Below are 27,429 nucleotides of genomic sequence, written 5' to 3'. Positions count from 1 at the left end.
TAAAACGAAAGTGATTTTAATAAACGGCGGACACTGTATTTAACTGTTTAATAGTTTACATATGGTATGGAATTAGAACACTAAACATAATTTAAAAAGTGATAACACACCCTCGGGAGGCTCGGATAAAGGTGGGGTTAGGCAGTACATGTGGTACCCTCGATCGCAATCGTCGCAAAAAAGTAACTGATCCTGAAAAGTTTAATTTGTAATATTATTATAGAACACAAAATTGTAATAGTATGCAGTCATTTTTGTACATAAAGATGGAATATCTTTTTAAGAACTTACATCATTGTCAGAGGTACCACATATTCCGCAGGATTTGCATTCTATGCACTGCCATCGGTATTTTTTCACAGATGCCGTCATATTTGGCGTGAATTGTAAACAAGTTGGATGAGCTAGAAATAAAATGACTATATAAGCAAAGATTTAGATAGACAAAAATAAATAAATAACCAGAACAATTAGAAACATAAAATGATACAAATGCCATCCTATTTGATGTAAATTTTAACAAGTTAGATGAACTAGAAGTAAAATGACAGAATTTAGACAGACACAGAACAAATATTTAGAAATATGTTGTATGTTGCATACACCATGCAGCGCCACCTGTAGTTAAGCAGACTCCTTCTACATTCACTCACTGAACGGCTACTGGGAGAGAGCTCATTAAGATGTTCCAGCTCTAATTATTTTGTATTGCCATTTAAGTGTTTTTTGACACAATAAAAGCTTTAAAACGCACGCCTAGACTGCTTTGAAGCTTCATCGACACTCTCTGTCCGTAAGATGTATTAATTTATTAAAATGTAGAGTAGTATTAATTCTCTATACGCAATGAATAAATTTACTTAAATTTTTTTTAAAAACATTATTTGATTTGTGTTTTCTCATATCTTTCGCAATAAATGATCCCTTAAGAAGCAATCAATCATAGGTTAAATGTCTAATTTCAGATAACAAATTATGAATGCAATCCTTCCTGTGTTGGACACTACCCAGCATAAGATCTTAAACAGGGTTGCCACTCAAATCTGGAAAGAAAAAAATTCCCTGCGTTTTCCCTGTACATATAATACACAATATATTAAGAGGAAACAACAATTACTGTGCTCTTGCGTGAGCTAACTATAGTGATTAGTTTTAATTGCTGGAAAGACCGCTGAACATACTTAAATAATGCTATAGTAAATGAAATAGTTTAATATAGCTGAAATATCATGGTTAAATACATGGATTACACTTTGAGTGGTCACCATTTTTTAAAAGACAAAATTAAGTAACAAAATTCCATGCATTTTCCAGGTTTTCCCTATGGAGAGGCAACCCTGTTAAAGAGAACTGAGAAGAAAAGAAATATCTACTAATTTTAATAAAAAAAAAATAAATTAACAGGGTACTGTTGATGAGGGAAAATAAAACATTTCTAATTAAAACAAACCTGATCGTCCACAGTCAGCACACGAGACTAACTCTTCAGGCATTCTTGTTTTTTTGTTTTCTATGCTATCACCCAAACAAAAGTCACAATAAGTGCTTGGAAGGGTTCCTCCTTTTTCTGAGGTAGGTCTTGGAGCTGCAAGAATAGATATTATCCTTCATTTCATGCAATTTCAAAACAAGACAGCAGCATTTTTTTTTTCAAAACAAAGTGAGAAACAGGATTAATAAGAACATTCAAAAGGTTTTTATGTATATAAATTTTTTGTTACACTAATATAAATAAGACTGTTTATTTATAAGCTGTACATTCCAATGAAGAAGACAAAATTGAATGTAAAAGCAATAAATCAAAAAGGAAAAAATGAGTTAAAATATTTTTTAAATTATTCTCATGATAAATAGTGAATACGAAGTCTTATAAATATCGAATTTAAGACAATTATCATTTAGGTAATGAAAATATTATCAATGTTATGGATAGTTATAAATGTGCAATACAAAATTATTGAGTATTATTAAGAATGATAATTATTGTGCAACTAAAATATTAGCCAATACTATAGACCAGGGATGACGAACCAATGGCACGCGCAATATTTACACAGTATTTTGGGCACGCCAGCGATCACTTTTGTTATTACACTATGAATTGTTATTATTCAAATGCTATTACACTATGAAGCATATGTAACAATTAAATTCAAATTCACAAAAAACACGTAAAATAATAAACAATTATTAATTAAAAAATTAACAATTAATGCTAAAAAAGCAATTAATAACCATAAAAAACAAGCTAACAATAAATAACTAACAAAAAAAATAAACAGTCCTGCTGAAAGTAACATCTTACAACCTAATATAAGTTATTTGTCATCTAATCTGCAACAACAGAAGTCACACTGATGTTACTTTAAGTTGAATTGCGCATATAACTGAGACATTGCAAAATATTTTTTTTTCAATGTAATGGAAGAGTTTTGAGTTGATAGTATTTAGTAGTATTATTTTCCCAATAATCACGAAGGCAAAATTATTTGACGGCACGTCTATGATCTTATTAAACAATTTTTTGGAAAAAATGGCACGTTGGTGTATAAAGGTTCGCCACCCCTGCTATAGACGATTATAATTCATAGTGATAATTATCAAATGCGATGATGTCTAAAGTATTCTTTTTATTGATTGCTATAGTGCAGTGAAAGTTCAATGACAGGGTGCGAGCCAAATTTTAAAACAAAAAATAAGCACACAAAAAATATATTTTTAAGCACCTTTATACATTAACAAAATGCAAAATAATTTTTAAAGAATTTACATGATCGTGATAAAATAACTAGTTTCTGACAAAGAACTCTTTTCTTGATTAAATTAGCCATTATAAAATGATCAAGAGATTTTGTCAGTTCGATATCAGAGGGTGGAAAATAAAATCTGAAATTGAGAATATCTTGCAAAATATAGCAGAGTTGCACAAGACAGTGCAAGAACTCACCGAACTCAGCTCAGTAGACGCACATGCGGATTAAGTAATTCATCAAACATGTAAAATGATTGGTGCTTTCGTACGCTATGGACCGACGGTAAGCCGACTGTGAAAACATTAAATAGAACAATGTGAAAAGCATGCATTTACATAATACGCGCCAAAAATCGACATGACAAAGAAAAAAATAATCTCATTTTCAAAAAGGAAAATTAAGCACTTTTTAAAAACCTTTTTGAGTTAGTAAAAACTTAGCACTTTTTAAACACCTTTAAGGGCTTTTGAATAACGAAAATTGAAAATAAGCACCTTTAAAAAAATGCAAAATGATATAACATAAATGAGTTAAATCGGAAAAAACAATATTAAAATCGGCACCACCAAATAGAACAAATGCTGTATGAATTCTAATAGCACCATTTTAAAGTGAGCTACCAGTTTTGATTCATTGAGTCCTGTTTACATAGACAGTATAAGATCTTTAAAATGCAAAACATGAGGCTTTGTGATGTATCCTATAGATCAGTAAGCTTGCATTGGCCCTATACAATAGGTAACAAATTACTTTAACCCTTTATGTACCCATGGAAGCCCCACGAATATTATTATCATACAGCATTGAAACGGGGCAAAATATCTCATCGGAACTTGTCCATCATGTTACCTGCAATAGTTATTACTAGTTGACAATACACACAAGTTGAACATCACCTATTGGACTTTTTAGTTCTGGATATTTTGTTTGGGGACGCCACTTTAAAGTTTCTCAATTCTCAGCTTTCTATCTCGAAAATTTTGCAAGACTTTCATATTTTTTTAATTTGATCATTAACATTTTCATTGCATTATAAAATAAAATTAAACATTTTATGAAAAAATAAAAAATATTGAATATTAAAAAAAAAAAACAATGTCAAAGTGTAAAATAGATATTATTTAATGAGATAAAAAAAGTCTTGCACAATTTTGATCATTTTTAATAATTCGGTAAATAAAGGGTTTTAACACAAAAAACATGCACTTAAGTATTTCTTATTAACAGAGAGCATTAGAATTAACAAAATCTTAGTTTTAGAGGTCTCAGTCAATTATTTATCCTTGCTTAGTTTTTAACATAATTTTTAATGTTGCAAAGTTCATGTCTAGAATTGCAGGGATGATGCAGCAGCAGAAATGGTCTCAAGTAAAACAGCTGATTTGAACCCAATTAGAAACAGTTTAATATTTGGTAGATAAATTAAACAAAAGCAATTCATTATTTTTCAAACAAGAGAGCTTTTAAAAGTTCCAAAATAAAGAAGAATGAGATCACACTATTTAAATAAATAATGCCACAGGAAAGTATATGTTTATCTATAAAAAATATTTGAAATATTTGCAGTTATTTAGGATATATTTATTTATTGTGTCAATGTCTGCTTTTTGAAAATAATAAATACAAATTAAAATTTATGTTAATGAAAAATTGATATATTGCTTTTTCTAAATGAAATTTTAATGTTTAAGTAGTGATGAATAAAATTCATCAACATTATAAACCTTTCAAAAAATTAAAATACATATATTTCACAACAATATTAATAGAGATTTAATTTCTTAGCACAGATTTGGACTATCCTTTTGTTATCAAAAAAAAAACTTACTATATGATTTACATACTATAACATTTAGTAAAATCTTTCTTTTTTATTACCTGGGTGAAGTATTAAAAATTAAAGTTGCAAATATGCTTTAAATTATAAGTAGGCTAGATACTTTTCTTCGGTTTCCATTCATGAAATAGTATTTTCCACTTTTAAATTGCACAAATAAGAAATGCAATGTTTGATTTTAAAATCAAATGAATGCTAATCATGATGTTGGAATTTTTAAATTGTTTGGAGAGGAGTGATGATATGTGGCCTTTTAAGTCAACAGAATCACATTGTTGGATTTTAAAGCCATGTGAATACGAATCAAGTTGCTCTATTTTAAATTACATAAATATGAACCTTGATGAGTGATTTTTAAACAACGTAAACATGAATTATGAAAATTGTATGAATACAAATACCGTGTCATGTTTAAATTGGGCAAATATGCATCTAGATGTTTCATTTTAAAATTGTGTGAATACGCTAAGTGGGGATAATATTAGGGGATGTAATCCGTAAATCAGGTAACTATGAATAGATATATACCATTATAAACAGTTCAAACAAATATTAATCACAAATTGTAATGCTGTTTCTTTATTCAAATCACAATGTCTACTTTGTAAATGTCGCCAATGCGAATTGTGATACGAAACTCGTAATTGAAAGAGAATGAGAGGGAATCTGAAGAATTAAATTTTGCTTATTAATGATCAAAATTGCACATATAAAGTTAAATGAAAAGAATAAAAACTAAAATCTTACATGCTAATAATAATAAAATTGAAATAACGAGTTTCTAACCATTAAGGATAATAAAGTTTAGACAACAAACTTTAAGCCTAGGAAAACTGTTATACGGAGCAAAAACGAAATGCATATGCAAAAATGAAGATCATTAGGAAGAAATTCCACCAACTTCATTGTTTAGCTAACAAACAAAAATCTTCCAAGGAAATAGTGTTGCTTTAGATAAGAAAAAGCAGAATTTTCTTTAGAGCTGATTTTGATTTTTTTAAAGTAACAAACGGGGGAAAAAAATTCTCGTAGCAATTTTACTAGATTTTTGAAACACAATCCTCTGCCTTGACTGAAATTAGATAAAGATGTAAAAAAAAAAGAGATTAAACCAAATACACACATTTCATTGCGTAGTTTAGGAGAAAATGTTGCAAGAAAGCAGGGTTTGTTGATTTAAATCACAATTTAAATTAGTGAATTTTTTTTAATATTCATTTTAAAAGTTAAAAAACAGTGTTTTAAATTATTGATCCTTTTATTATTTTCTTTTCTTAGTTTTAAAATTTATTTTAAATAAATTGCTGCATAATTAATTTCAGTTAAACAAAATTACTTTCTTTCTAGGCGTGTATTAAATTCCAACACATTTGAAATTACATTTTTTTAAAAAATCTTTTGATTGTAGAGAAAGTACAGATTAAAGTAAACATTTAATACTGTATTAATAGTGACTTGCATAGCTGTAGAAAGTAATTAATAAACATGAATTTCTTTCACAAAAGAATACAAATAATGTTAATTAAAAATCTACCCTTTTATTGAAAAAGCATGGAATTAAAATCTACATTATATTTTATTGGTGGAAAATGCATATTTATAGTTTGAGGTGATATTAAAAAGAAATTACCGTAATATGCCAAAAATAGAAGAAAAAAATGCTGATGAATTCAGATATTTTTTTCCCTGATATAGTGTCATTCTATTAAATTAAATAACTCAGAATTAGAATTGTGCTGTCTCTTTTATCAATAAGTATTTTTTTCTCATAATAATATGTCTTTTTACATTATCATATTTTCTATAACGAAATTTTGTGAAAAAAATTCCAGTGAGTACATAGATTTTTAAAAAATTTTATTTTAGCTTAACTTATCTATTTTAATATAGAAATAAAAATGAATATTTTAATATAAAAATATATAGATTAAATATTTATTTATTTTTTGATGAATGATTAAACAAAATCTATGACATTTATTTTGTCATTTTAAAAATCAAGAGGAAAAAAAAAAGAAATCACAATTTTAAATTAAAATTATGGATTGCTACTTCAGAGCTCATTCTAGGCAGAAAAAAGGGCAGGGTGCAAAAGTTTAAAAAAAAGGGCATTATTATTCGAAAAGGGCAATAATTTCTTTCTATAGGCTTATGTTCTATTAAAAAACATTGTCAATTAGTAAAAGAATTTTTCTTCTTACTTCACTAACAGTAGCAAAGCAATCATATTTACTAATTTTTATTAATGAATTAACATATATACCGAGTTATTGAGCTAATTAGCTTAGTAATTTATTTAAAATGCGTGCATATATTAATAAAATAATAAATGTATGTTTTTAAGTGTCTGTAGTTATGATTTAATAATTAAAATGATTAATAATAATTATGATTTAATGATAGTGGAAGCAACTGCAAACTTTCAAAGACAAGTGCAACAAGGGGGTGTGATGGCTATTTTTTCTTTCCCATATAAATCTATGTATTGACAGCAATGACAAACTAAATAAAAAGAGTTGAAAATTTAAGAAATCCACTGTAGAGTTTGGGGAAAAATAAAGAATGGTTGAGGAAAGAAAGGGCAAAAAGGGTGTGGAGTCTATTACATCAAGGCACTAATTTACATCAGGGGCAACAGGGTGGATTCTTTCGACTAAAAGGGCAGCAGGGTGCTGTGTCCTGTTTACCCTGTCTAGAATGAGTTCTGGCTAATTGAAACTTTCTTTTAATAGTTAAAGTATTCTTTATACGTATTCTTATTCTTAAAACATTTATAAAGCTTTTTAAATCATAAATCAAAGTTCTTACAGTGTATTTGAATAAAAATCAAAAAAATCCAATTTAAATAAAATCAAATCAAAAGAATCACAAATCCTGCAAGAAAGTATAAAATATGGCATTTTGTTGCTAAATTACGCAAAAAATATGTTTCGGTGTGCTTCGCCGCAGCTGCATCATCCCTGGAATTATGGTTTATAGATCTTCTACTGCACTGCGTTGGAAATCCCAATTGCTTAGAAAAAACAATAAAATTGAGTCCTTATGAAGAAGTTTAAAATAACAAGTTTGTGTGAGGTCAACATTGACATGCAAGGAAAGGTGTACTAAAAACTAATACACAAAACATAGTGTAGCATGCACAACCCACCTGAAGAAGAGAAAGAGCTTAGGCTCCTGAAAATGCAAGCTTTAATTGTAGAGAGAAAAAGAGATACTGTAAATAACAGACAGTGTAAAGAAATTTTATGCATGCGATAACTCCAGTTATGAGCAACAATTCGTATGTATATAAAACAATTGATTTTTGTACATTGTTACAATGAATGTAAACATAACTAAAAGTAGGTTTTATGCACTCTATTTTCAGGGGTCTTTCTAAGTTTTGTGAAAATTAAAAATTATATTAAAAAATCAACACATAAATAAGGTAAAGTAAGAAAATATTTTCAAAAATTGTCACCACAAATAAAAATCATTTATGACTGCTAAACTTCTATTTATATTTTTTCCATTGGTTCAAAAACAATTTTGCTATAGTAAAATTTTGGGCTTAAAATTATATCCAAATTTAAAAATCAATAAAAATTATTGTCCACAGTTAAATTTCAACTTGAATTTAATAAAAACATACATTTAACAGTACTAACGCTAAAAGTTATCTTTGTTATGAGAACATATTCGAGTGGGTCCTACAAAAAAAAAAAAAAAGTTTCACAGAGAAAAAAAATTTTTCATTAAAAAAAATAAAGGTCTATTAGAATAAATTTATAACAATGCTTAAAACAATAGTTTGAATTTCAACTTCCTGTAAACTTTATAGAGGAACAGCCTTGTCATTTCATTTTTAAAAAAAAGCTTGCTTTAATATGGCATAAGCGACGAGTTACCACACTGCACTAATTGACCAAACATGTGCTACCTATTTGTAGAAGAGCTCCTTTTTTCTCTCTCCATAGATTACAACGAGAACGGGGTTTGCATGATACTTTTCCTCCACTTCAATTAAGGATTTCTCCCATGGCGGCCAGGCATGGGGAGGAAAAGTGCTTTTCTTACAAACCATGTCGGAAGTGAATTCCTCTACTAATAACAATGCCCTGATTTTGCAGAGGGAAAAAGGACCCCCCACATACTATAAAATATTCTTACATATAAAATAATGGACCTTTTTGAAATTGAGAAATGAAAGAAAGCACTTATAAAGCAAATTCCCTGAGATTTCTGGAGTTAAATATGAAAAATTTTATAGTTCAAATTAACATCAGTATAATAGTAATTTAAAAATTTACACACATATAGATTTGTATGCATTAAGAATTGAAATGTAAAAAATTTTTTCTCCCAAAATATAATAAGGGAAAAAAAATATAATAATTTTTTCTCCCAAAATATAATCCCAGTTGATTGTGAATTTTCAAATTCTTTGAAAATGTTCATGTTTCGAGAAATTGCGAGAACTTGCCATTTACGATGGATTAAATGAAATTTATAAATTAAATTATAATTTGAATAATGAAAGATTCATTTTAGATAGTTGTGAAAATTATTTCATAACAAAAAGTTCACAATAAATTGGAATAGTATAAGATTCAGTTTAGATGCTTGCAACATATTCTTCAATAACACACAAGTTAAAAAAAAGTTCCTTCTAATTTTGAATAGATGCTAAATGCTTTTAAGATAGCCATAAAAATTCTTCAATAACAAAAAAAATTTCATTATAATTTTGAGGTAGATAGGTATTTTATTTAAATCGCACTAGAGCTGCAAGACGGTCAGGGAAACATCTCCCAGGATGATCCGAAGACATGCCATCAGAATTTTGATCCTCTGCAGAGGGGATGGCTACTTCTCTTTTGGTAGCCCGACGAGGTACGTGTAAAGTCAAGAACTTTGCAGTAGAACAGTTTAAAGAAGACCGCTATCGGCACCCTCAGGCTTGACGCAGGCTGGTTGAAGTGGTCACCCCCCGCTTACTGACCGCAGCCAGTAATGGTAGACTTCGGTGTAATTTTGAACAGTTAAAGATATTAAATGCATTTTAGATAGTTGTGACTCATATTCTTCAATAACACAAAAGTAAAAAAATTACCTAATAAAATTATTACTTTTCAAAAGTCATTCAAAAATAGAAAAAAGCCACAACTCTCTTTCTCCCAAATAAACACAATTAATATACAAAAGCCCAGTATTTTTCTAAATAATTTATTTTCTATTGAAGATTTGAATATTTACTATGAATACTTTTTTTAAACAAGCACTACATTAAATAATTTATTTTGATAAAGATTTTTTTCCTTAGAACTATTGCTAATTTTAAAAAATTAACAAAAATAAGAATTCCACAAAGCTTCTTTTGTTAATGCTACAAACCTATCTGATTTTTTTTCCGCGATCTGTTTTCCACCATAATTAGATCATTTATGATGCGAAATATAAAGCTGCTCATAGCTGAATTGTCACATAACAAAAACAAACAAAAATCATACATATATTTAGAAAAAATATTTTGCACTGCATCAAATTCCAAAGGAAAAAACCTAAAAACATATGTTCAAGAAATACAATTACATTATAATGTCAAAGACATAACAGCACAGCTTAATTAATTCAAGACAACTAAACTTTCAAATTTAGTTACAATAATAATAATAAATAAATATTTTTTAGCTAATTAACATAATAGCTATAAAATTTCCAATTTTTTACAGATAAAATATTGAAAAAATTAATAAATATTCAAAAAAAAAAAAAATCTAAGGAGAAAATATTGAAATTCCACATTTAGAAAAGAGTAGAGACTACTATAATTGTTAAGATATGCTTAAAGTTAAATTTTATCGTAAGCATAATAATAAATTGAGGAATAAGACCCTTTTACTTTCATCATATTAACAAAGAGAGGCTTTGAACTACATTCTATACAGTTTTAAAAATCATGTTAATCCATTTTAAAAATAATTTTAATAACAGAAACTATGGCATCTTGTATAAATTTTATCGTTTATAATGTAATGTTTAGAGTACAATAATAATGCATACTTAATGGCCCATCTTCGCTGGATGGCCCTGGCCACGAAGACATGGATGGCTGCATAGACGGAGGTGGAGGTGGTGCAGCAACAGGAGTGTTGACGACTGGGTTGGGAGCTGGAGGAGGGGGAGCTGACACAGTTGGTTTTGGTGGTGTATAATTTGTTTCCTCCTCTGTGTTATCTGTAGAGTCATTGTTATGGCCATGACTATAATGGTAGGACAAACCAGGCCTAGTTTTATACCGGGCTCCACAGACTGCAATCAAATATTTAATACAGTTTAACTCATTTATTACGAGAACGTGTTTGAATCAGAGAACTGGTTAGATTATTGTAATAAAAAGTATAAAGAAATAGAAAATGTTTGCATACCTGCCAACATTGGATAAATAAAATAAAGGAAATTTTACTAGCGAAATTTTTCAGGCTACACGTAAAGTATTGATACATCATGCATAATCACGTAAGTCAAAAAGAGAAATATTATAAGCACTCACTTTTAGCAAAGTAAGAAATATGTACATAAATTTTACTCTAAAGATTTTTTTGAAACCATTATTTATACTTACTTAAACTACAAACACTCAACATACTGCAGTACTGGCAATAGCACCATCTGTTGAGGAATAGAATAGGAGAAGTATTTTTGCCATCAGTGAATATTTTATCGGCAAAAATTGTTTAAAAAAAATTTCTTCAACAAATATTGAGAAATTGGAGAATATACGGGTAAACAGGAGATAGTCGTAAAATACAGGATTCTTCGTTAAAAATAGGTAAATTGGCTGGTATGTGTTTAGTACTTATTAATAGTCTACTACTATCAACATACCATCTGCAGCCAGTGAATCGGAATAACACCAGATCATTGGCAACAAATAATGGAAGTAATCCATCATATCTATTATTTTAAAATCAGTAAAAAAAAAAGAAGCAATATTACGACAAAGAATCGTTGAGTTGATACAGAGGAGTCTCAACAATTTTTTCAAAACATATTTAAAGGTAGTGAAACATTCAATAAGTTCATTAAAGGCGAAATGTAATTATAATTTTTTCCTCTAGATTCTTATTAAATCTAAACTCAATGGTAAATACATATTTAAATAAAGGAATGTAAAGACACTTAACATTATCGAGACATAAGCTGATCATTCTACATAAAAACCAGAATAAGTGCCTTAAAAACACTTTTAGGTACCTATATGAGGTTGGCAGGGGTGATTGTGACACAAAGTGAAAAAACAAAGGAATGTTACATTGCAAAAAAAAAACAATGTCAATTTATATACTATGCATGTTTCGTATTTAAATTTTTTTTAACTAACATTTATAATTGAAAAATATCACACCTTTATAGTAACTAATTCAAGAAAAAACTTACTTCCCAAGAATTGCGATAATGCATTTTAGAAACGAAAAAATACACATTGCAATATAAACTTTTTGAATCTGAATCACGATGCATAATTTCTAGATCACACAAATACAAATTGCAATTGCGTAGTTTTTCAATTATGTATAAAAACGAAACTCGCTGTTTACAACCGCGTGAATACAAATCGCAACATTGGATTTTAAAAAAGCGTGAACATGAATTGCAAAATTGGATTTTAAACTTGCGTGAATAATAACAATCTGATAGAGAACCCTACCAGAGGAGATTAGCTTCAACTTCTTGATATCGGGTTTTAAAAATGCGTAAATACAAATTGCAATATTGGATTTTTAAATCGAGTGAATAGGAAACTCGATGTATGATTTTTAAATCGTGTGAATACAAGTTGTTATGCGGAACTTTTACATCAGATAAGTAGGAAAATCAATATTTGATATTAAAATCGTAAGAATAAGATATTAAGAGATCCCAAATATTCTGGAGAAAATCAGCCAAATCGAAAGAATCACATGTATGTAAACGTCTCGCTAGAGGGATTAAGCAAAAAGTTTAACAATTTTGTGGGAATATAAGTTTTTGTAGTTTTAAAGTTTATTAAAAGTTTTGGTATTTTTTATTATTATAAGTATTTTAAAGAACTTAAAAATAAAGAAAAAATAAATATAATTATTAAGATATGCATGCTAAGAAAATTATTTTCTTCCTACTGAATGTTATTATAGATTAAATTAACAAAATACCAAAATTGTTCACACTTTTGAAAACATGATAAAATAACTAGCTTGGGGCAAAGAACTCAATTATTGATTTTATTAGTCATAAAAAAAATGCGTTACTCGCAATTTTAAATATATTTAATAAAGAGTTTCTTACTCTATTTTTTAAAATACTAATTATATTATTAATTTTTGCAAAAAAAAAAAATATATTTCTAAATTTATGTAAAAATTTACACTAGTTATTATAAATGCTTACTTAACAAAATTATAAACAAGATTACAATAATTATAGATCATACTGAATTGATAAAAATGCATAGAAAATTTAACAATCTAAGAAAACCCTAAATAAATTCATATTACACATGTAGATTAGTGAATGCCTCCATATTAAATTTTTTTACTAAAATTTCCATTTTTTAGTATTTCTTTAATGGAATGATTTAAAACATTTTTCAATAATTTTCAAGTAAAATTACAATGAGTATTCTAACCTCAAAATTATTGAAAACCTTAATATCTTTGTCCAATATAAATTATTATATGATCCTCATCTTTATTATGTTTAACAAATCTGAGATAATTGAATTTCTGATTTCAACCATTTTTAAATTAAATGATAAAGAGATAAAATATATAATTTTGGAATGACAAATTTAAATCACATAAGATTTCTAAATGTATTTGTTAAATGTTTAAATAATGAAAAGTTCATTAATTCATACTTTTTTAAAAAAAATTAAGCACAAACGTTCATGTTTTAAGAAATCTCAACTCTAAAATGTCAATTTCCAATTTACTTCTGAAACATTTAAGAAAAGCCATCTCATGTAAAATCAAGAAGCTACTTCCCGAAATCCGTTAAGCGGCAATTTCCAATTTTTTCAAAAAATTAGGGTGAAAGATTAGGTTGGAACTACAAACATTCAAAAAAATTTAGTGAAAAAAAAATAATAATAAAAAGAACAGTTTTAAATTAGACAACAAAGTTTTTTTTTATTTTTTAAAGCCAAGCATTTTTAATAGGTGACTGTTTCAAAACTATTCCACATATTAAATTCTTTATTATTTCTATTTCTTAGATAACAAATAAAGCATTGTCAGATGAATGCAATAAAATATTAAGTTTGCAAATTTCTCAAAAGCAAATTTTTCATGTTAATTGATTAAAGATATTAACAATGTCATTTAATTTTTCTACTAAGATAATCACATTTATTGTAACTATATTTTGCTAAAGTGTATTCAGTATCTAAACAACAAATATAAAAAATTAAGTGAACATGGAAGATGGCTAATCAAAATTTTTTTCCTTATCTCTAATTAAAAAAGAAGGTTTAAAGTAATGTATTTAGATTCAGTGTGAGTGTAGATGTACACATTGGGTGTTCAGTGACACTTTATGTGCTTTCTAATAGTGACAAGTTAGTTTTTTCATGCTCAAACGCTATTTAATCATGGCAAGTCAACTTGTCATTGATCAACAACGTTTGGGCATAAAATCAATATTTAGAATGCCTTACTTTACTCTCATATTAAATTACAAAATAATATGAGGGTTGTAAATTAAATAGTGGCAACTTAACCATGAAACTCACAGAAGGGTGGGCATGCGCAAATAAGATATGGGAGCGGTGAGGTGGCACTGTTGTCGATGTGTAGAGTGCAAAAAACAGTCCATCTGCTTAGAAGGGTAGTTGTTGTGTGGCGTTAAAGTGAGGAGTTTCGTTTCCATCGCTCTAAAGCATGCTTTCAAATGGTGATCAGCGGTCGTGGCTTAAAATCGAGGTTGCCCGTGGCAAAAATGCAACAGAATGCTATCGAGGATTAGTGGAAGCCTGTGGCGCGAATACTTTACCGTATAGGACAGTAGCAAGATGTGTTCAAACATCTCGTCTTTTTTCGTCATTAAGCCTTTTGAAAGCATGCTTTAGAGCGATGGAAACGAAACTCCTCACTTTAACGCCACACAACAACTACCCTTTCAAGCAGATCGAATGTTTTTTGCACTCTACACATCGACAACAGCACCACCTCACCGCTCCCATATCCTATTTGCGCAGGCCCGCCCTTCTTTGAGTTTTAAGGTTAAGTTGCCACTATTTAATTTACAACCCTCGTATAATACGACATACTTTTTATGCTGGCCAATTAAATAAATACATTTAATAAACTTACTTTCACAGACATATGGCTTTTCTAAGTCAGTGTAGTCATACCGGTCAGCTCTTTTCCGTCCTCTACTACTCTAAAACAAATTTAAAAGGTTATCAGAATCTTGGATTAATATGGACAAATTAACTTTTAGAGATAATATTTTAAATTTAATTGAAAGGTGATTTTACTTCTGCTAATGTTCTTTCTTTCTTTTAGGGACAGCTTTAAAAATGCATAAAAATGATTTGTTTGACACAAATTATACTGACTGACATACACAGGGGTGATTGTGAGCCCAACTCAAAAATCCAGAAAATTTCGAGTAAAATCATTAATGACGCATTTCAAAAAATTGTCTTCATAAATTTAAATCATTGATATTTCAAAAACATGAAATTGCAAATAAATTATATGCAGCATAATTTAAATGAATAAGTTTACTTTTATATTTCTTATGTTTACTTTAAATATATAAGTTTACTTTTATGTCTATTCACATTTATTATCCCCCCTCCCCCACAAAAAAAATATTTATAAATGAAAGAGATGTCAATTATAAATTATAGTTCTAATATTTTAATAAAATATGCAAGAATTTTTAGACATAAATGTGATCGATGATTTCTTGAAACTTCTAGACCTTAGATTTCCGGTAACTTCTGGATAGTGGTTAGCAAAAAATCCAGAATTCTTCCTGAACACAATCATCTCTGCATACAAAGCAGCAAGAACAGATTCTTTTCGGATAAAAATACTAGTGGCGTTTCTTAAGAAGCCCTTTCTCGAAAAAAAGTCATTTAAAGATTATTAATTCGTTACACTATAAAAACTCACTCTTATTTTCTTTTTCTTTTTGCGCACATAAGTTTCTTCATAGTCCTCAACATCAGTATCAGGATCTTCCACTTCAACACCCATATCAAATTGTTCAGGAGTTTCCTCAAAATCCTTGTACCAAGAATCTTTTGAATCTTCAGCAATCTTATCATTACTGTCCAAATTATCCTGTACCCCAGACATGGAATTTTCATTAACGGACAGATGGTTCTCTAGAAATAGTTGAAAGTGACATAAGAGTTAAATAGATAGTGTTATTAAGATCATCTTGTAGAGTTTATAAATAAAATATGTATTCATTATTTAATGTAACTTTACAAAACTTGTATTTAGTTATGACAGATGATTTCTTGCATATATTTTAATGTAATTATATTGGGAATATAGAAATACTTGTAAATTTGTTTACTATAATTACTCAACATATATGGTTATTAAAGTTATCTCACACAGTTTACAAATATATAGTAAAAAATATACATTTCTTATCTTACATAACTTGCATATTAGTTAAAAAGACTTTTTTCAAAACCATTTTTATTTTAATTATGTCTGTTTAACTCATTAATTTTTGTATCTTTTTTTAATAAAAAACTTTATACATTATTGCTACCATGCCAAAAGTACAAATCTGTCAATCAATAAGATAGCAAACTCATGCTTTTAGAATGATGCGGTTGATATAAACCAGGAAATTTCCATTAATAGGGTCCTTTTTTTAATGTGTCAATTATTACCATTCGTTTTCGCTTAAACTAATGCTGAAAAATTTTTATTCAGTAATAATGCCCATTCATATAAACTTATCCATATATAATGACCAACTTGAATTGTTCCTTGCAATAATCATTAATATTTTTTGAAATATAATAAGACTAATATAATTCAGCGAATATTTCCTAATATAATGCAAAAAACCCTAACAAATTGTAAGACAAACTTAAAATATAAAACTTAACTTAATATCTTTTAACTCTCTTTTTGAAGATAAACAGGTTGATATTTGTGTAATTGATACTTAAATAAGGTAGCAAATAGAAGAAAGAAATTGAAGAACTTGATTTTTACCAAAAGAATTTTTAATCAAAAGAAAAAAGCCCTAATGATAAATTTATATATTATAATAAGTAGTAATTATTATCATGCTCAATTATTTCAATTGAGACAAACGTTTAATTTTTTGTAGTAAGAAAATTTAAAATTTTGATTTAATTATTCATAAAAAATATATTATTTAAAAACATTTTGGTTTCTTAAGACTTTTGTGGTCTTATAATGTTAGATAATTTGAAAACATCTAAGAAACTTCAACTCAAATTTAACGAAGCTTTCTCCCAAAAAAATAAAGACATTAAAAAATATAAAATCTAACCCTAAATAATAAACATAGCTAACAAAAAGATACAAAATGACATCAACATAAAAAGATAAACAATAAAGTATTTTAACTATTTCCAAATACAAAACCCTAAAATCCAACTAATATTTAAAATGTTAAAAGAAATTAATGTTTAATTAATACCAAAAAATCTATAATGAAACTGCAACAAACAAATAAAAGTCTACTTGGAGTTTAAACTTTCTACGACTTAAAATAATTAATGATCAATTAGTATGCCCAATATTAAACTCATTCCAATAAATAAATTAAAATTACATAATTTTTAATAATAGAAATAGTCACCTTATTTAAATTTTATATGAAACAACTACCATTTTAGACTAAGCTTCAATTTAAATGTGAAAAATTAAGACAAACTCAACTCTAATATCGGAACTTTGATCGATAAATCTTTTGGCCGATAAACATAATGCCTACAAATTTATTATTCAAGAGGCAAAAACTTAACTTCAATTTTTAACATTGGTAATAATTAGTGTTTGATTGATAAGTAAAGAATAGTCAGAAGAATTAGTTTTTAAAAGATTTTATTGTATTAGAATTTTCTTTACAAAGTAGGAACACTTTTTTTTTTTTTTAAATATAAATGAATGTCACTGATATAAATGATATGAGATGAGATGATGGTGAGTCAATTCAACTGACCTGATTCATTATTTTCAACTTCTTTTAATCGACGCGTGAGGTAAAAATTATTCATCAGATACTGTCTTCGTTTTTTCTTCCACCTCCTGGCAGGATACGAATACAGCTGTCCGTCAATTTTCCCCGGCATCCTTTGCCATTTGTGCATCCAGAGAGCGCAATCGCTTTGAGCAACTCCTGTTTGTTGATCAAGAAAAGGCAGCCTCATCTTCCTTTCCAAGCAAAGGCGGGTGTTATAGCTGGCAGCATGCTCCATTGCATCCTTATAGAAGGAATCATTAAGAATGCTAAAGGAAATTAAAAAAAAAACATGTTTTTAAATATAATGAGCAAGTCAATTTAATTTCTTTTTTTTAAATGACTGTCATCCTCTCACCTAGATTAATTACCTTGATATCATCATAGAGAATGAAATGTTCTCTACATTTTTGCAATTTTTAACACAATTCATGTTGCAATTTAAGAATTGGAATAAAATATCATGCTTAAGAACATCATTAAATAAATTAAATTAAATAATCATCTTATGAATCACTCTTCTACTTACTGCTCAGGAATCAAAGTACTACTCGCATCATGTAAATTCATCTTAAAAAAAGGCTCGGTTGAAAATAATTGGAATTTAGGTTACGCACAAATGAAACCCGCTTCACTGACAATAATGAAATTCTACCTCAGCTTTCAACTCAATTGTAATAACAGAAACATCCTTAAACATACTTTGTTAACACTAAATCTCTTTTTTACGCTAACAAAGAGTATGTCTCAAGACGTTCCCAATCAAGAATTGAGATAATTTTTGGCTTCTTATGGAAATGTTCATTTATTAAATCTTAACGAATTTTTTTTTAACACCTTATGTGCTATACTTGAAATTATTAAAAAACACAGAATCAGAGCATAGGAACGAGATGTTATAAAATGATGCTTAACAAAGTGTTCTAATTAGGGCTTATCATTTGTGAGAAAATCGAAAAAATTATCAAAAGGAAAAAATAAGTCTTTTATTGCAGAGTAAAAATTTAGTTATATGATGAATTTATTATATTTCATATGAAAAGAAATGTAATGCTTCGAAAAACTTATATTATTTATAGAAATGTTCCTTATTTTCTTTTAATCTAACTCAATTTTTTTTAAATTAAAAATGATTTGTTTGNTTAAAAGGTTTAGAGCACTAAGTTCCTTTGATGCTATAAAGAAACAATGATCTTTAATGAAGCTTTGTGCTGACAACAATGAATGAATGAAAGAAAAAAATTCATATATTGTTTATTTTTGTAGAATTAAACAAGTAAAAAAAAACAAGATTTTTAGGCCTTAGAAATTTAAGAGCATAAAAAGTTATCGCTTTAAATGATTAGTGTCTAATAAAATTTATATGGAAAGTGCTCTTCCCTTTAAAATTGCTAACACATTTTATTTCAGCTTCCCTCTCTCCTTGTCTTGTTTATTGACCCAGCATTTATATTTTACTCATCTTTCAATTAATTAATTTACAATTTCCCCCAAAGAAATGTATTTTTATTCAACAGAATTTGATTCCTGACCCTCAATATACGGAAAGCAGCCTGGAAAATATGATCCAAACAGTTTGGTTAGGAGAGTAGTCTAATTTTAAATTTTGCCACATCTTAAGAACTACTTAAGCAATTTGAAAATTTTTTGCTTACATTTGTAAAATTCGTTTATCCAAAGACAAATCCATGTAAAAAATAACTTTAAGTAGATATTTATAATTTTAAGTAATATCAATTTAAAAATTTTGATTCGTAAGGTATGCAAATTTTTACAACATTTTAAACAATGTCATTTATTTTATGTGGCATAGTACAAAATTTGAATGAAAATAGTGGAATAGTTCTCCTTGAGTTTAATATGCTTTTCGAATTTTTAATTTTTTTGAAGGTCAGGAATCTAAATGCGTTGAAAAAAGTGCATGCTTATTTATAGAAAACAGTAATTAATTATCATACTTAAGGTCACCCTTTAAACCATTAAAATTGAATCTTTGTGCTAGTAGATCTGATCACTAGATTAAAAGTTATTCAGGGTGTCCTGTTTTATTATTATTTTGCGCTCTGTACACTTTTACTTGCAAGTAATGCAGTTTATTTTAACATGTGCAACCCTTTTTGGATTGCTTACACTCTTTTTCCTCCACTTTCCTCTTTTTGGATGAATTATTGCTTGACCAGCAACAAAAATCCTGTGGTTCATACATGTTAGCAAGAAAACACAACTTTATAATTACTCCAAAGCTGACAGGGCTCGAAAAACCGACCGCCCTCGGCGGTCAAAAATTCCCATCGGACAACAAATTTCTCGAATCCGACGTCCATGCGAGAGGCCATTTTCCCGTCTTGACCTTTGTCATTTAAATTATTTCACAAAAGAAATAAATTATTTCATAAAAGAAATAGTAAGTTACTATTAGGAGCATTATTTTGAATTTATTCTAATTTATTTAATCTTTCAATTGTTCCTCATTGTCCAATTACAATTATTGTCCTTCATTAAATACACTTTTATTATAAAATTCAATTTGAATGACAATACAAACAAAATAACAAATGTTGGCTTAAAAATACAAATGGAACAAACAATTCCTTGCAATTGAATAAGAACATCAAACTATAGGATTGACTGCTGTTGTAAAAAGGAAAGGAAAGAAAAGAAGATTGCTGCAATTGAAGAAAGCAGGAAAGATTTTTAAGAATCTGTCAATTTTAAGTCTTAATTAAAGTCGAGCACTCTAAATAAAATAATACAACAATGTCTTTGAATAAAATCAGAATATTTGGCCATGTTTCTATTCACAAAATAATGAAAAATATAAAATTTTGTATATCTTTCAAAATCATATAAATAATAAAACCTTACAATATAATAGTTCTAAAACTAATCTGAAATTTTAAGAAGTTTCTTTTATCTTTGGTCATAAGAGTGTCAGCAAAATTTTTTTTTATTTTACAATGATTAGTTTTTTTTTTACCTTGAAAACTATTAAAATAGTATAAAGTACCTATAGAAATACTCCATAACTAATTGGAAATTCCTATAAAGTTAAACGAGTTAGATATTTTCGCATATATGAGTATGCAGATAATCACATGCTTATAGATTTTACTAATCTGAATTACGTAGATAAAAGTCTTCATTTTTGACATAAAACATATCAAAATCCCTGTTAATAGAAAGTTTTTCACACACTTCTTTAAAAATGTGTAAAATTTCCTAAGAGAATATAAAGTTTGCATTGAAAGAGAGATCGCCTTCTACCCCTCCCCTTTTAAGATTTATGTTATAGAAAGAAATTTTTAAACTAATTAAAAAAAAAAACTTAAAAATTTTGCATCACAACACACAGCGATAAAAGATCCACCTCCTCAATGCTTCTTTTTTAAAGCTTAATTGTGGATATTAATAATTATCATTTTTAATAAATAAAAGGTAACTTGATTTTTAACTCTCGATGAAATTTTGATACATTTTAAATTTTCCCAATAAAATTTTTTTTAATACGAGTACATTATAACTATTTTTGTAAATCATGAAATCATTTTGTATTCATAAAGACTCCATTCCCACCTTTTGATACCAGAGCCATTACAGCTATGGCTAACTCTAGGAATTCAGCATATTATCGATCAATACAAGATCGCGATTTTGTATATGAATACAAGACATTTAATGAAATATTATTTAGAATGAAGTTGATTCTTATGAAATTAATTGATAGTACAGATCAAATTAAACACAAATTTTGTAAAAAGGATGATCAAATAACAAACCTTTTTAATCGTTCCAGATACTCTGTTCGGACATTCAGCGTATCGTCCGCCATTTTTCAGAGTTTAAAAACAAAAATAAAAAGTAAAGTAGCGGTAATGCCATTTTGTATGTAAAAAAAAAATGTCGAAATTCTTGTAATGGCCTTGCCTGTCAAATTTTTTTGAAAATTTAAATACTAATTAATAAACTGTTTTATCATTAGATAAAAGTATAATAACAAAATTTTACAACGTAAATTCTGTCAGACTAATGAAACATTCGGTTAATTACATTGGAGGCAATTTTTTTACTTTTTATAAATTCATGATGTGATTTTCTCATGCATTACTTTCAATTATCTGTTAAATTTATTCAATTCTTCGAGTTTTTTATAAAGAAAGATTACTACTTCCATCAAAAAATTTTTTTTTTTAATTCTTTAAATGCAAAAAAAAGTGAGAAGAATCTGGCACCATAAAAATTAGTTATGATCGTAAACATGGCGGACGATGCATTTAAGAAGTTACGGTTTCTGCGATGTAAATACCAAATTGATCTAAGAGAAATCTTAAATGACAATGTACTTTATAAAAATCAAATAAATCATCGATCTATCAAGTACTTAATATTTGATTCATCGTTGTTCATTTCTAAGTTAAATGTGAGGTTTTCCAGTAATATGTAAACAGTAAGTTGTCACTTCTAAACTAGCATTTTAATATGGATTATTGAACGAAACATTACCCGTCAGAATCATTTTAAATTTTATTGTAATGCTCCTCAAGAATTCTTATAAATATATTATTATCGATTTGACATATTTCGAGGCCTTTTTCTAAAACAGATTGTTTTAAATTCATTTAATATTTGTACATTTAATGCAATTAGTAGCTGCGTAAGTTTTTTTTAAGCAAGTTATTGAAAATTTTGATGAGTTTTTTGCCGTGGACAATTCTTTATCACATTTTATTATGATGTTTAGTTTTCAGTCTCTTTTATTTAAAATTTTACATTTACATTTCTTAAAATTAAGAAATATGTTTGGTGTTTATATCTTCACTAAACTTTTCTGATTTCTCTTAAAAATCAGAACTGTTGTGTTGAAACTCTTAAAAAAAAATTCTCAAAAATAAATAATCAATTTAATATTCTAGTAAATTCAATATATATTTGAAAAAATCTGAAAAATCATTCTACATTATATTGTGTTCTAATTTAAAATACAATTATTCTAAATAAGAGAATATTGTTATTTAAGATTTTGTAAAGTAACTGCCTTTTTACAACATTTTAACTTTTAAATCGTATTTCTATCTCATTTTTATTTATTATTAAATAAGTAGTCAATTGGATGAATACATTATGTAAACAGATAGATAAACAAATGAATGGTACTGGAATACTAAAAACACAACTGATTTAGTGTAGGTTTATTAACTGGTATAAAAGGTTTTTCATTTTCTATTTTATGTCCTGATAAAAGTCAATATAAATGGATGAATATATTGTATAAATAGATAACATACATACCTTATTTATTACAACTAGTAATACTATATATTTAACTTGTTTATAAATAGCAATTGTTCTAAGTGAGAATCTTAGAATATTGCAGTTAATATTAAAGTTTTTACTAAATTAATTAATGATTACAATATTTAACTTTCAAAATGTAATTTTATTTTATATCCTGATAAAACTAAAGATCATAATCGAGCCTGATTTAATACAATTAGTAAACAAGTTACAATGTAATTGAAAGATATTCATATTTCTTCCAAGAACCAGTTTTAGTCATACTATATATTAGGCTTTACTTATAAATAGCAAATAATCGATTTATAATTAGTAGCTAATGTTTTAAATGAGAAATTTTGAATATTGTTATTATTAAAGTTTTTATTAGATTAATTGCTTATTACAAAATTTAACTTTCAAAATATATGCATATTTTACTTTCAGATAAAAGTATATAATGAATCTGATGATTTTATGAATAGGTAACATGCACATCTAATTTAATAAGCAAGTTCTACAAAATTTTCACAAGAAACAATTTTAGTCATACTATATATATTGAACTTGATTTATAAAAAGCAAATGTGCAAGTCTATAGAACTCATAAAGTAAGTTAAAAATATAGAGGAAATATTAAAGATTAGTGCAAAGAAAAGAGGAAAAATTATCAAAATAAAATATTTAAAGAAAAAAAGTAATCATTAAAAAGCCAGAAAATAAAAAACAAAATGAAACGATTAGAAAGCGCTCCTTTTTACGGATATAATCCTGTGAGCTGATAAAGAAATTATATCTTTTCATTTTTTTTCCAGCTTTTTAATGTATATTTTTTATTTATTTTATATTTTACTTTAATAATTTTTCTTCTTCTCTTTGTATTAATCTCTAATATTTATCATGTTTTCTCTATATTGTTAACTTATATATATATATACAGTGAAACCTCCGTTAAGCGGACATTCATGGGACCAAAAAATTTGTCCGTTTATAAGAGTTGTCCGTTTACGGGAAGGGTACCCTAATAACGAAATTTAACACCGTAAATTGTTTTTTGAATATTCTCAAAGATGTAGAAATTATTAAATAATATCTACAAGGATACTGTAAATATCTACAAGAATATTTATTTAAACAATAAGAAAGATAAAAAAGAATATATAAAGAAGTTTGATATAAATACATAATTCTGGATGTAGCTACAGATAAATAAATATAATTTTCCTATTAGCATAGATACTCAAGTTAGACATATGATACCAAATAGGAGCGTACTGTCCTCAGTCCGTTTCAATTATTAGGTTCACATCCCCTTACACCTACTTATCATTTGATAGGGAACATGGTTAATACCTTCTTGGAAAATAAACCTCCCATGATTCACAGAAAAAAAAGTAATGCATACCTGTAAGTCATGAGGACCTATGGAGATGATTATTCACAATTGATCAGCTATCAAGTGTCTGAATAAATGTTTCATTTATATAAACACCTCAAAGATTATACTTCTGTTCTCTTTTTTTTACCCCAGTTGTGTTAAATACAGTCTTCAAATTGATAAGAAAATTAAAGAAATTTTCAATGGGGAAGAAGCATTGAGAGAAGTCATTTCAACTTGAGGGGTCTCATAACCTGTGTGGTCCAGATGAAAAGATCAAAAGATGCCGATGTCAGAATTATTTCAGGAGTGCAGTACCATTTTCTCTCCTTTCTTTACAAAGATAAGGCAAGGTGACAGGAGAAAGATTGATTTTTCGGTGGTGAAATAGCTTAACAATATTTTTAGTTATGGATAAGGCAAAAAGTTTTATTTACATGCTTTAAAAATGGTGAAAAGTTGCATTTTTTTAGCTTGCAATTTATTTAGAAAAAGTAGTGTCCGGTTTGTAGAGATAAAAAACAACGTTTCAGGATCAAAATGACTGTCCGCGTCCGGTTACGGGAGTGTCCGCTTTGTGGAGAATGTACATAATGGTTTATTCATAGAAGATTCCCGGGGAATTAAAAATATGTCCGTATTGAGAGGCGTCTGTTTTGCAGGAGTGTCCATAACAGGAGGTTTCACTGTATATATATATATATATATATATAGAATGTTAGGTAGATAGATAATGTATTTTATTTATTGCAATTAGTAAATAAGTTCTAGTTGAAATAGATTCAAATAATGGATATAATGGCTATTTTTCCTTTCTCATATAAATCTATGTATTGACAGCAATGACAAACTAAATAAATAGAGTTAAAAATAACAAAAGTTTAAGAAATCCATTGTAGAGTTTGGGGAAAAAACAAAGAAGGGTTGAGGAAAGAAAGGGCAAAAAGTGTATGGAGTCTATTACATCAGGACACTAATTTACTTCAGGGGCAACAGGGTGGATTCTTTTGACAAAAAAGGCAGCAGGGTGCTGCTCCCTGTTTACTCTGCCTAAAATGAGTACTGTTTAATAGTTTAAGTAATTATAAGTAATGGTTTAAAAGAATCTTCTTTAGATTAAGATTTATATATACATTTTTTACTTTGCTAATTGTAAGTGCTTATATTATTTCCAAATTTGAATTTCTCTTTCCGATTTAAATGATGTATCAAAACTTTACTTGTAGCCTAAAAAATATAGCTAGTTAAATCTCCATTATTTATTTCTCCAATGTTGGCAGGTATGCTATTTTAATAAAATTATATATTGATATTTAATATTAATTCATTGTTACTTAAAATTTTGCTTAAGAAATATTTATGACTAATGAGAATATGTAAAGAAACTTCTTTTGAGTTAAATAAAACTAAAATAAATTGTTAATTTTGTATGCATTTGAATATTTTAGGAAAATTATAAATTGATGTTTAATATTCGCTTATTATTACTTAAAATTTTGCTTAAGAAATATTTATGGCTCATGAGAATATGTAAAGAAATTTATATTTAGTTGAATAAAACTTAAATTAAAATAAAATAAATCATTCATTTTGTATGCTTTTGAAATCATATTTCATTTTTGAAGATAAAAAACTTGAACAGCTATTGATAATTTTATAACTTATCTTTTATAATAGAAATATTACTTATATATTGTGATTATTACGCAACAAGGCCTATTCATAAGGGCAATTTTTAAGGTGAACAAAATTGAAGTAAACAGTCTTAATAGCTCTCTAAATTTTACACATAAAAGAAACTTTCTTAAATGTGCTAAATACGTACAAAATGATTATTTCTTTCTCGTCTTTAAGGAATTCATGAATTTAGAGGACTTTCAGTGATTTCTAATTATTCAAATACTCACCATCCCACCCCCACCATCAATGCCCATGTCTACATTACTTGTTTATTAAAAGATTTAAATTTCATGATATATTAATTTATTATGTTCTGATATAAAAGTAAATAATGAATTAGATATAAACAAATAATCTCATTTTCTGTAATTAGTACATACAAGTTATTAATAAAGAAATTTTTATATTTCTAAGAACTAGCTTTGCACTCATTGTGTATTCATTTTTTGTCATTTAAATTTTAGCCATACTATTTATGGGTGTTTTGTAACTTAAAATTTTGATTTCTCAATTTAAGAAATATTCATCAGAACTGAAAAAATTGAATTTAAAAAGATAATTTATTTAATCTTTTTAATTTGAAATCATAATTCATTTTTGAAAGTAAAATATCTCAGAAACTATTGATAATTTTATAACATATATTTAAATGTAGTAAATATACTAATGAGATTTTTAGAGCATTGTATAATTAGTAAAAGTTTTACAGTCCTGATATAATACTGCAATTTTTTAAACTACTTTCTTAGGCCAATTCAGCTGGCTATTGCTCAATTTACAATATTTTCCCTCCAGGTTGTCAATATGTTTTGCATCCGAGGGATTTTAAGATTGTTATGACATTTTTCATGGCTCTATGGTCATATTATTCAAAGAAATGTAAATTTTCAGTTAGACAAAAATTCTTCCCCACCATCTTGCAATATTATTGCACCAGGTTGTAATATTATTGTAAGTAACTCTTTCTAGTCAACTTGCAATATTTTTGCATAAAATTCTCAGTATTTTTTAGCATCTAAGTGATTCAATGATAAATTTTTGTAAATTCTATGGTTCCTATGACATTATTTTATGGCCCTATTATTTCATAGAGTTTAATCCTTCCATTGCCTCTTGATTATAGATTTACCCATTTGTTTAATGCTTTTTTTCAGGTTATATAAGGTTATATATCTTCTTTCAGGTCATAAATTTCTCCCAGTTTTTTCTCATGTACCACAATTTATTCTCTTTTGCAACAAGCTAAAATTTCTACTTTCAGTCTATTACGCGTGAAACATTTTAAAAATATTTAGTTT

At 27.4% G+C, this 27,429-nt stretch overlaps 2 protein-coding genes across 3 annotated transcripts in view; one reads left to right on the top strand and one right to left on the bottom strand.

The window, feature by feature from the left end:
• Nucleotides 1-21,718, bottom strand: LOC107452497 (double PHD fingers d4). Its single transcript, XM_071182877.1, has 8 exons — nt 21,579-21,718; nt 17,785-18,071; nt 15,735-15,949; nt 14,922-14,991; nt 10,633-10,881; nt 1,451-1,585; nt 292-404; nt 1-192 (listed from the first exon to the last, which is right to left on the bottom strand). Exons 1-8 carry the CDS (start codon nt 21,629-21,631, stop codon nt 73-75), a joined length of 1,242 nt encoding a protein of 413 aa, XP_071038978.1. The 5' UTR covers nt 21,632-21,718; the 3' UTR covers nt 1-72.
• Nucleotides 21,719-21,849: 131 nt separating this feature from the next.
• The window catches only part of LOC107452495 (glutamine and serine-rich protein 1), a 34,824-nt gene continuing 29,244 nt past the window's right edge, over nt 21,850-27,429 (top strand). Inside the window, exon 1 of one of the 2 annotated variants that reach the window (XM_016068980.3) lies at nt 21,850-22,176. The gene's annotated coding sequence lies outside the window, so the exon portion shown is untranslated. Of the gene's footprint in view, nt 22,247-27,429 lie in introns of both variants that reach the window. The other variant, XM_016068979.3, reaches the window with a different exon arrangement.

The sequence above is a fragment of the Parasteatoda tepidariorum genome, chromosome 6, assembly GCF_043381705.1.
Source record: "Parasteatoda tepidariorum isolate YZ-2023 chromosome 6, CAS_Ptep_4.0, whole genome shotgun sequence".
Lineage (NCBI taxonomy): Eukaryota > Metazoa > Arthropoda > Arachnida > Araneae > Theridiidae > Parasteatoda > Parasteatoda tepidariorum.
The sequence above is the reverse complement of the archived record's forward strand: the minus strand, read 5'-3'. Positions and strand labels throughout refer to the sequence as shown.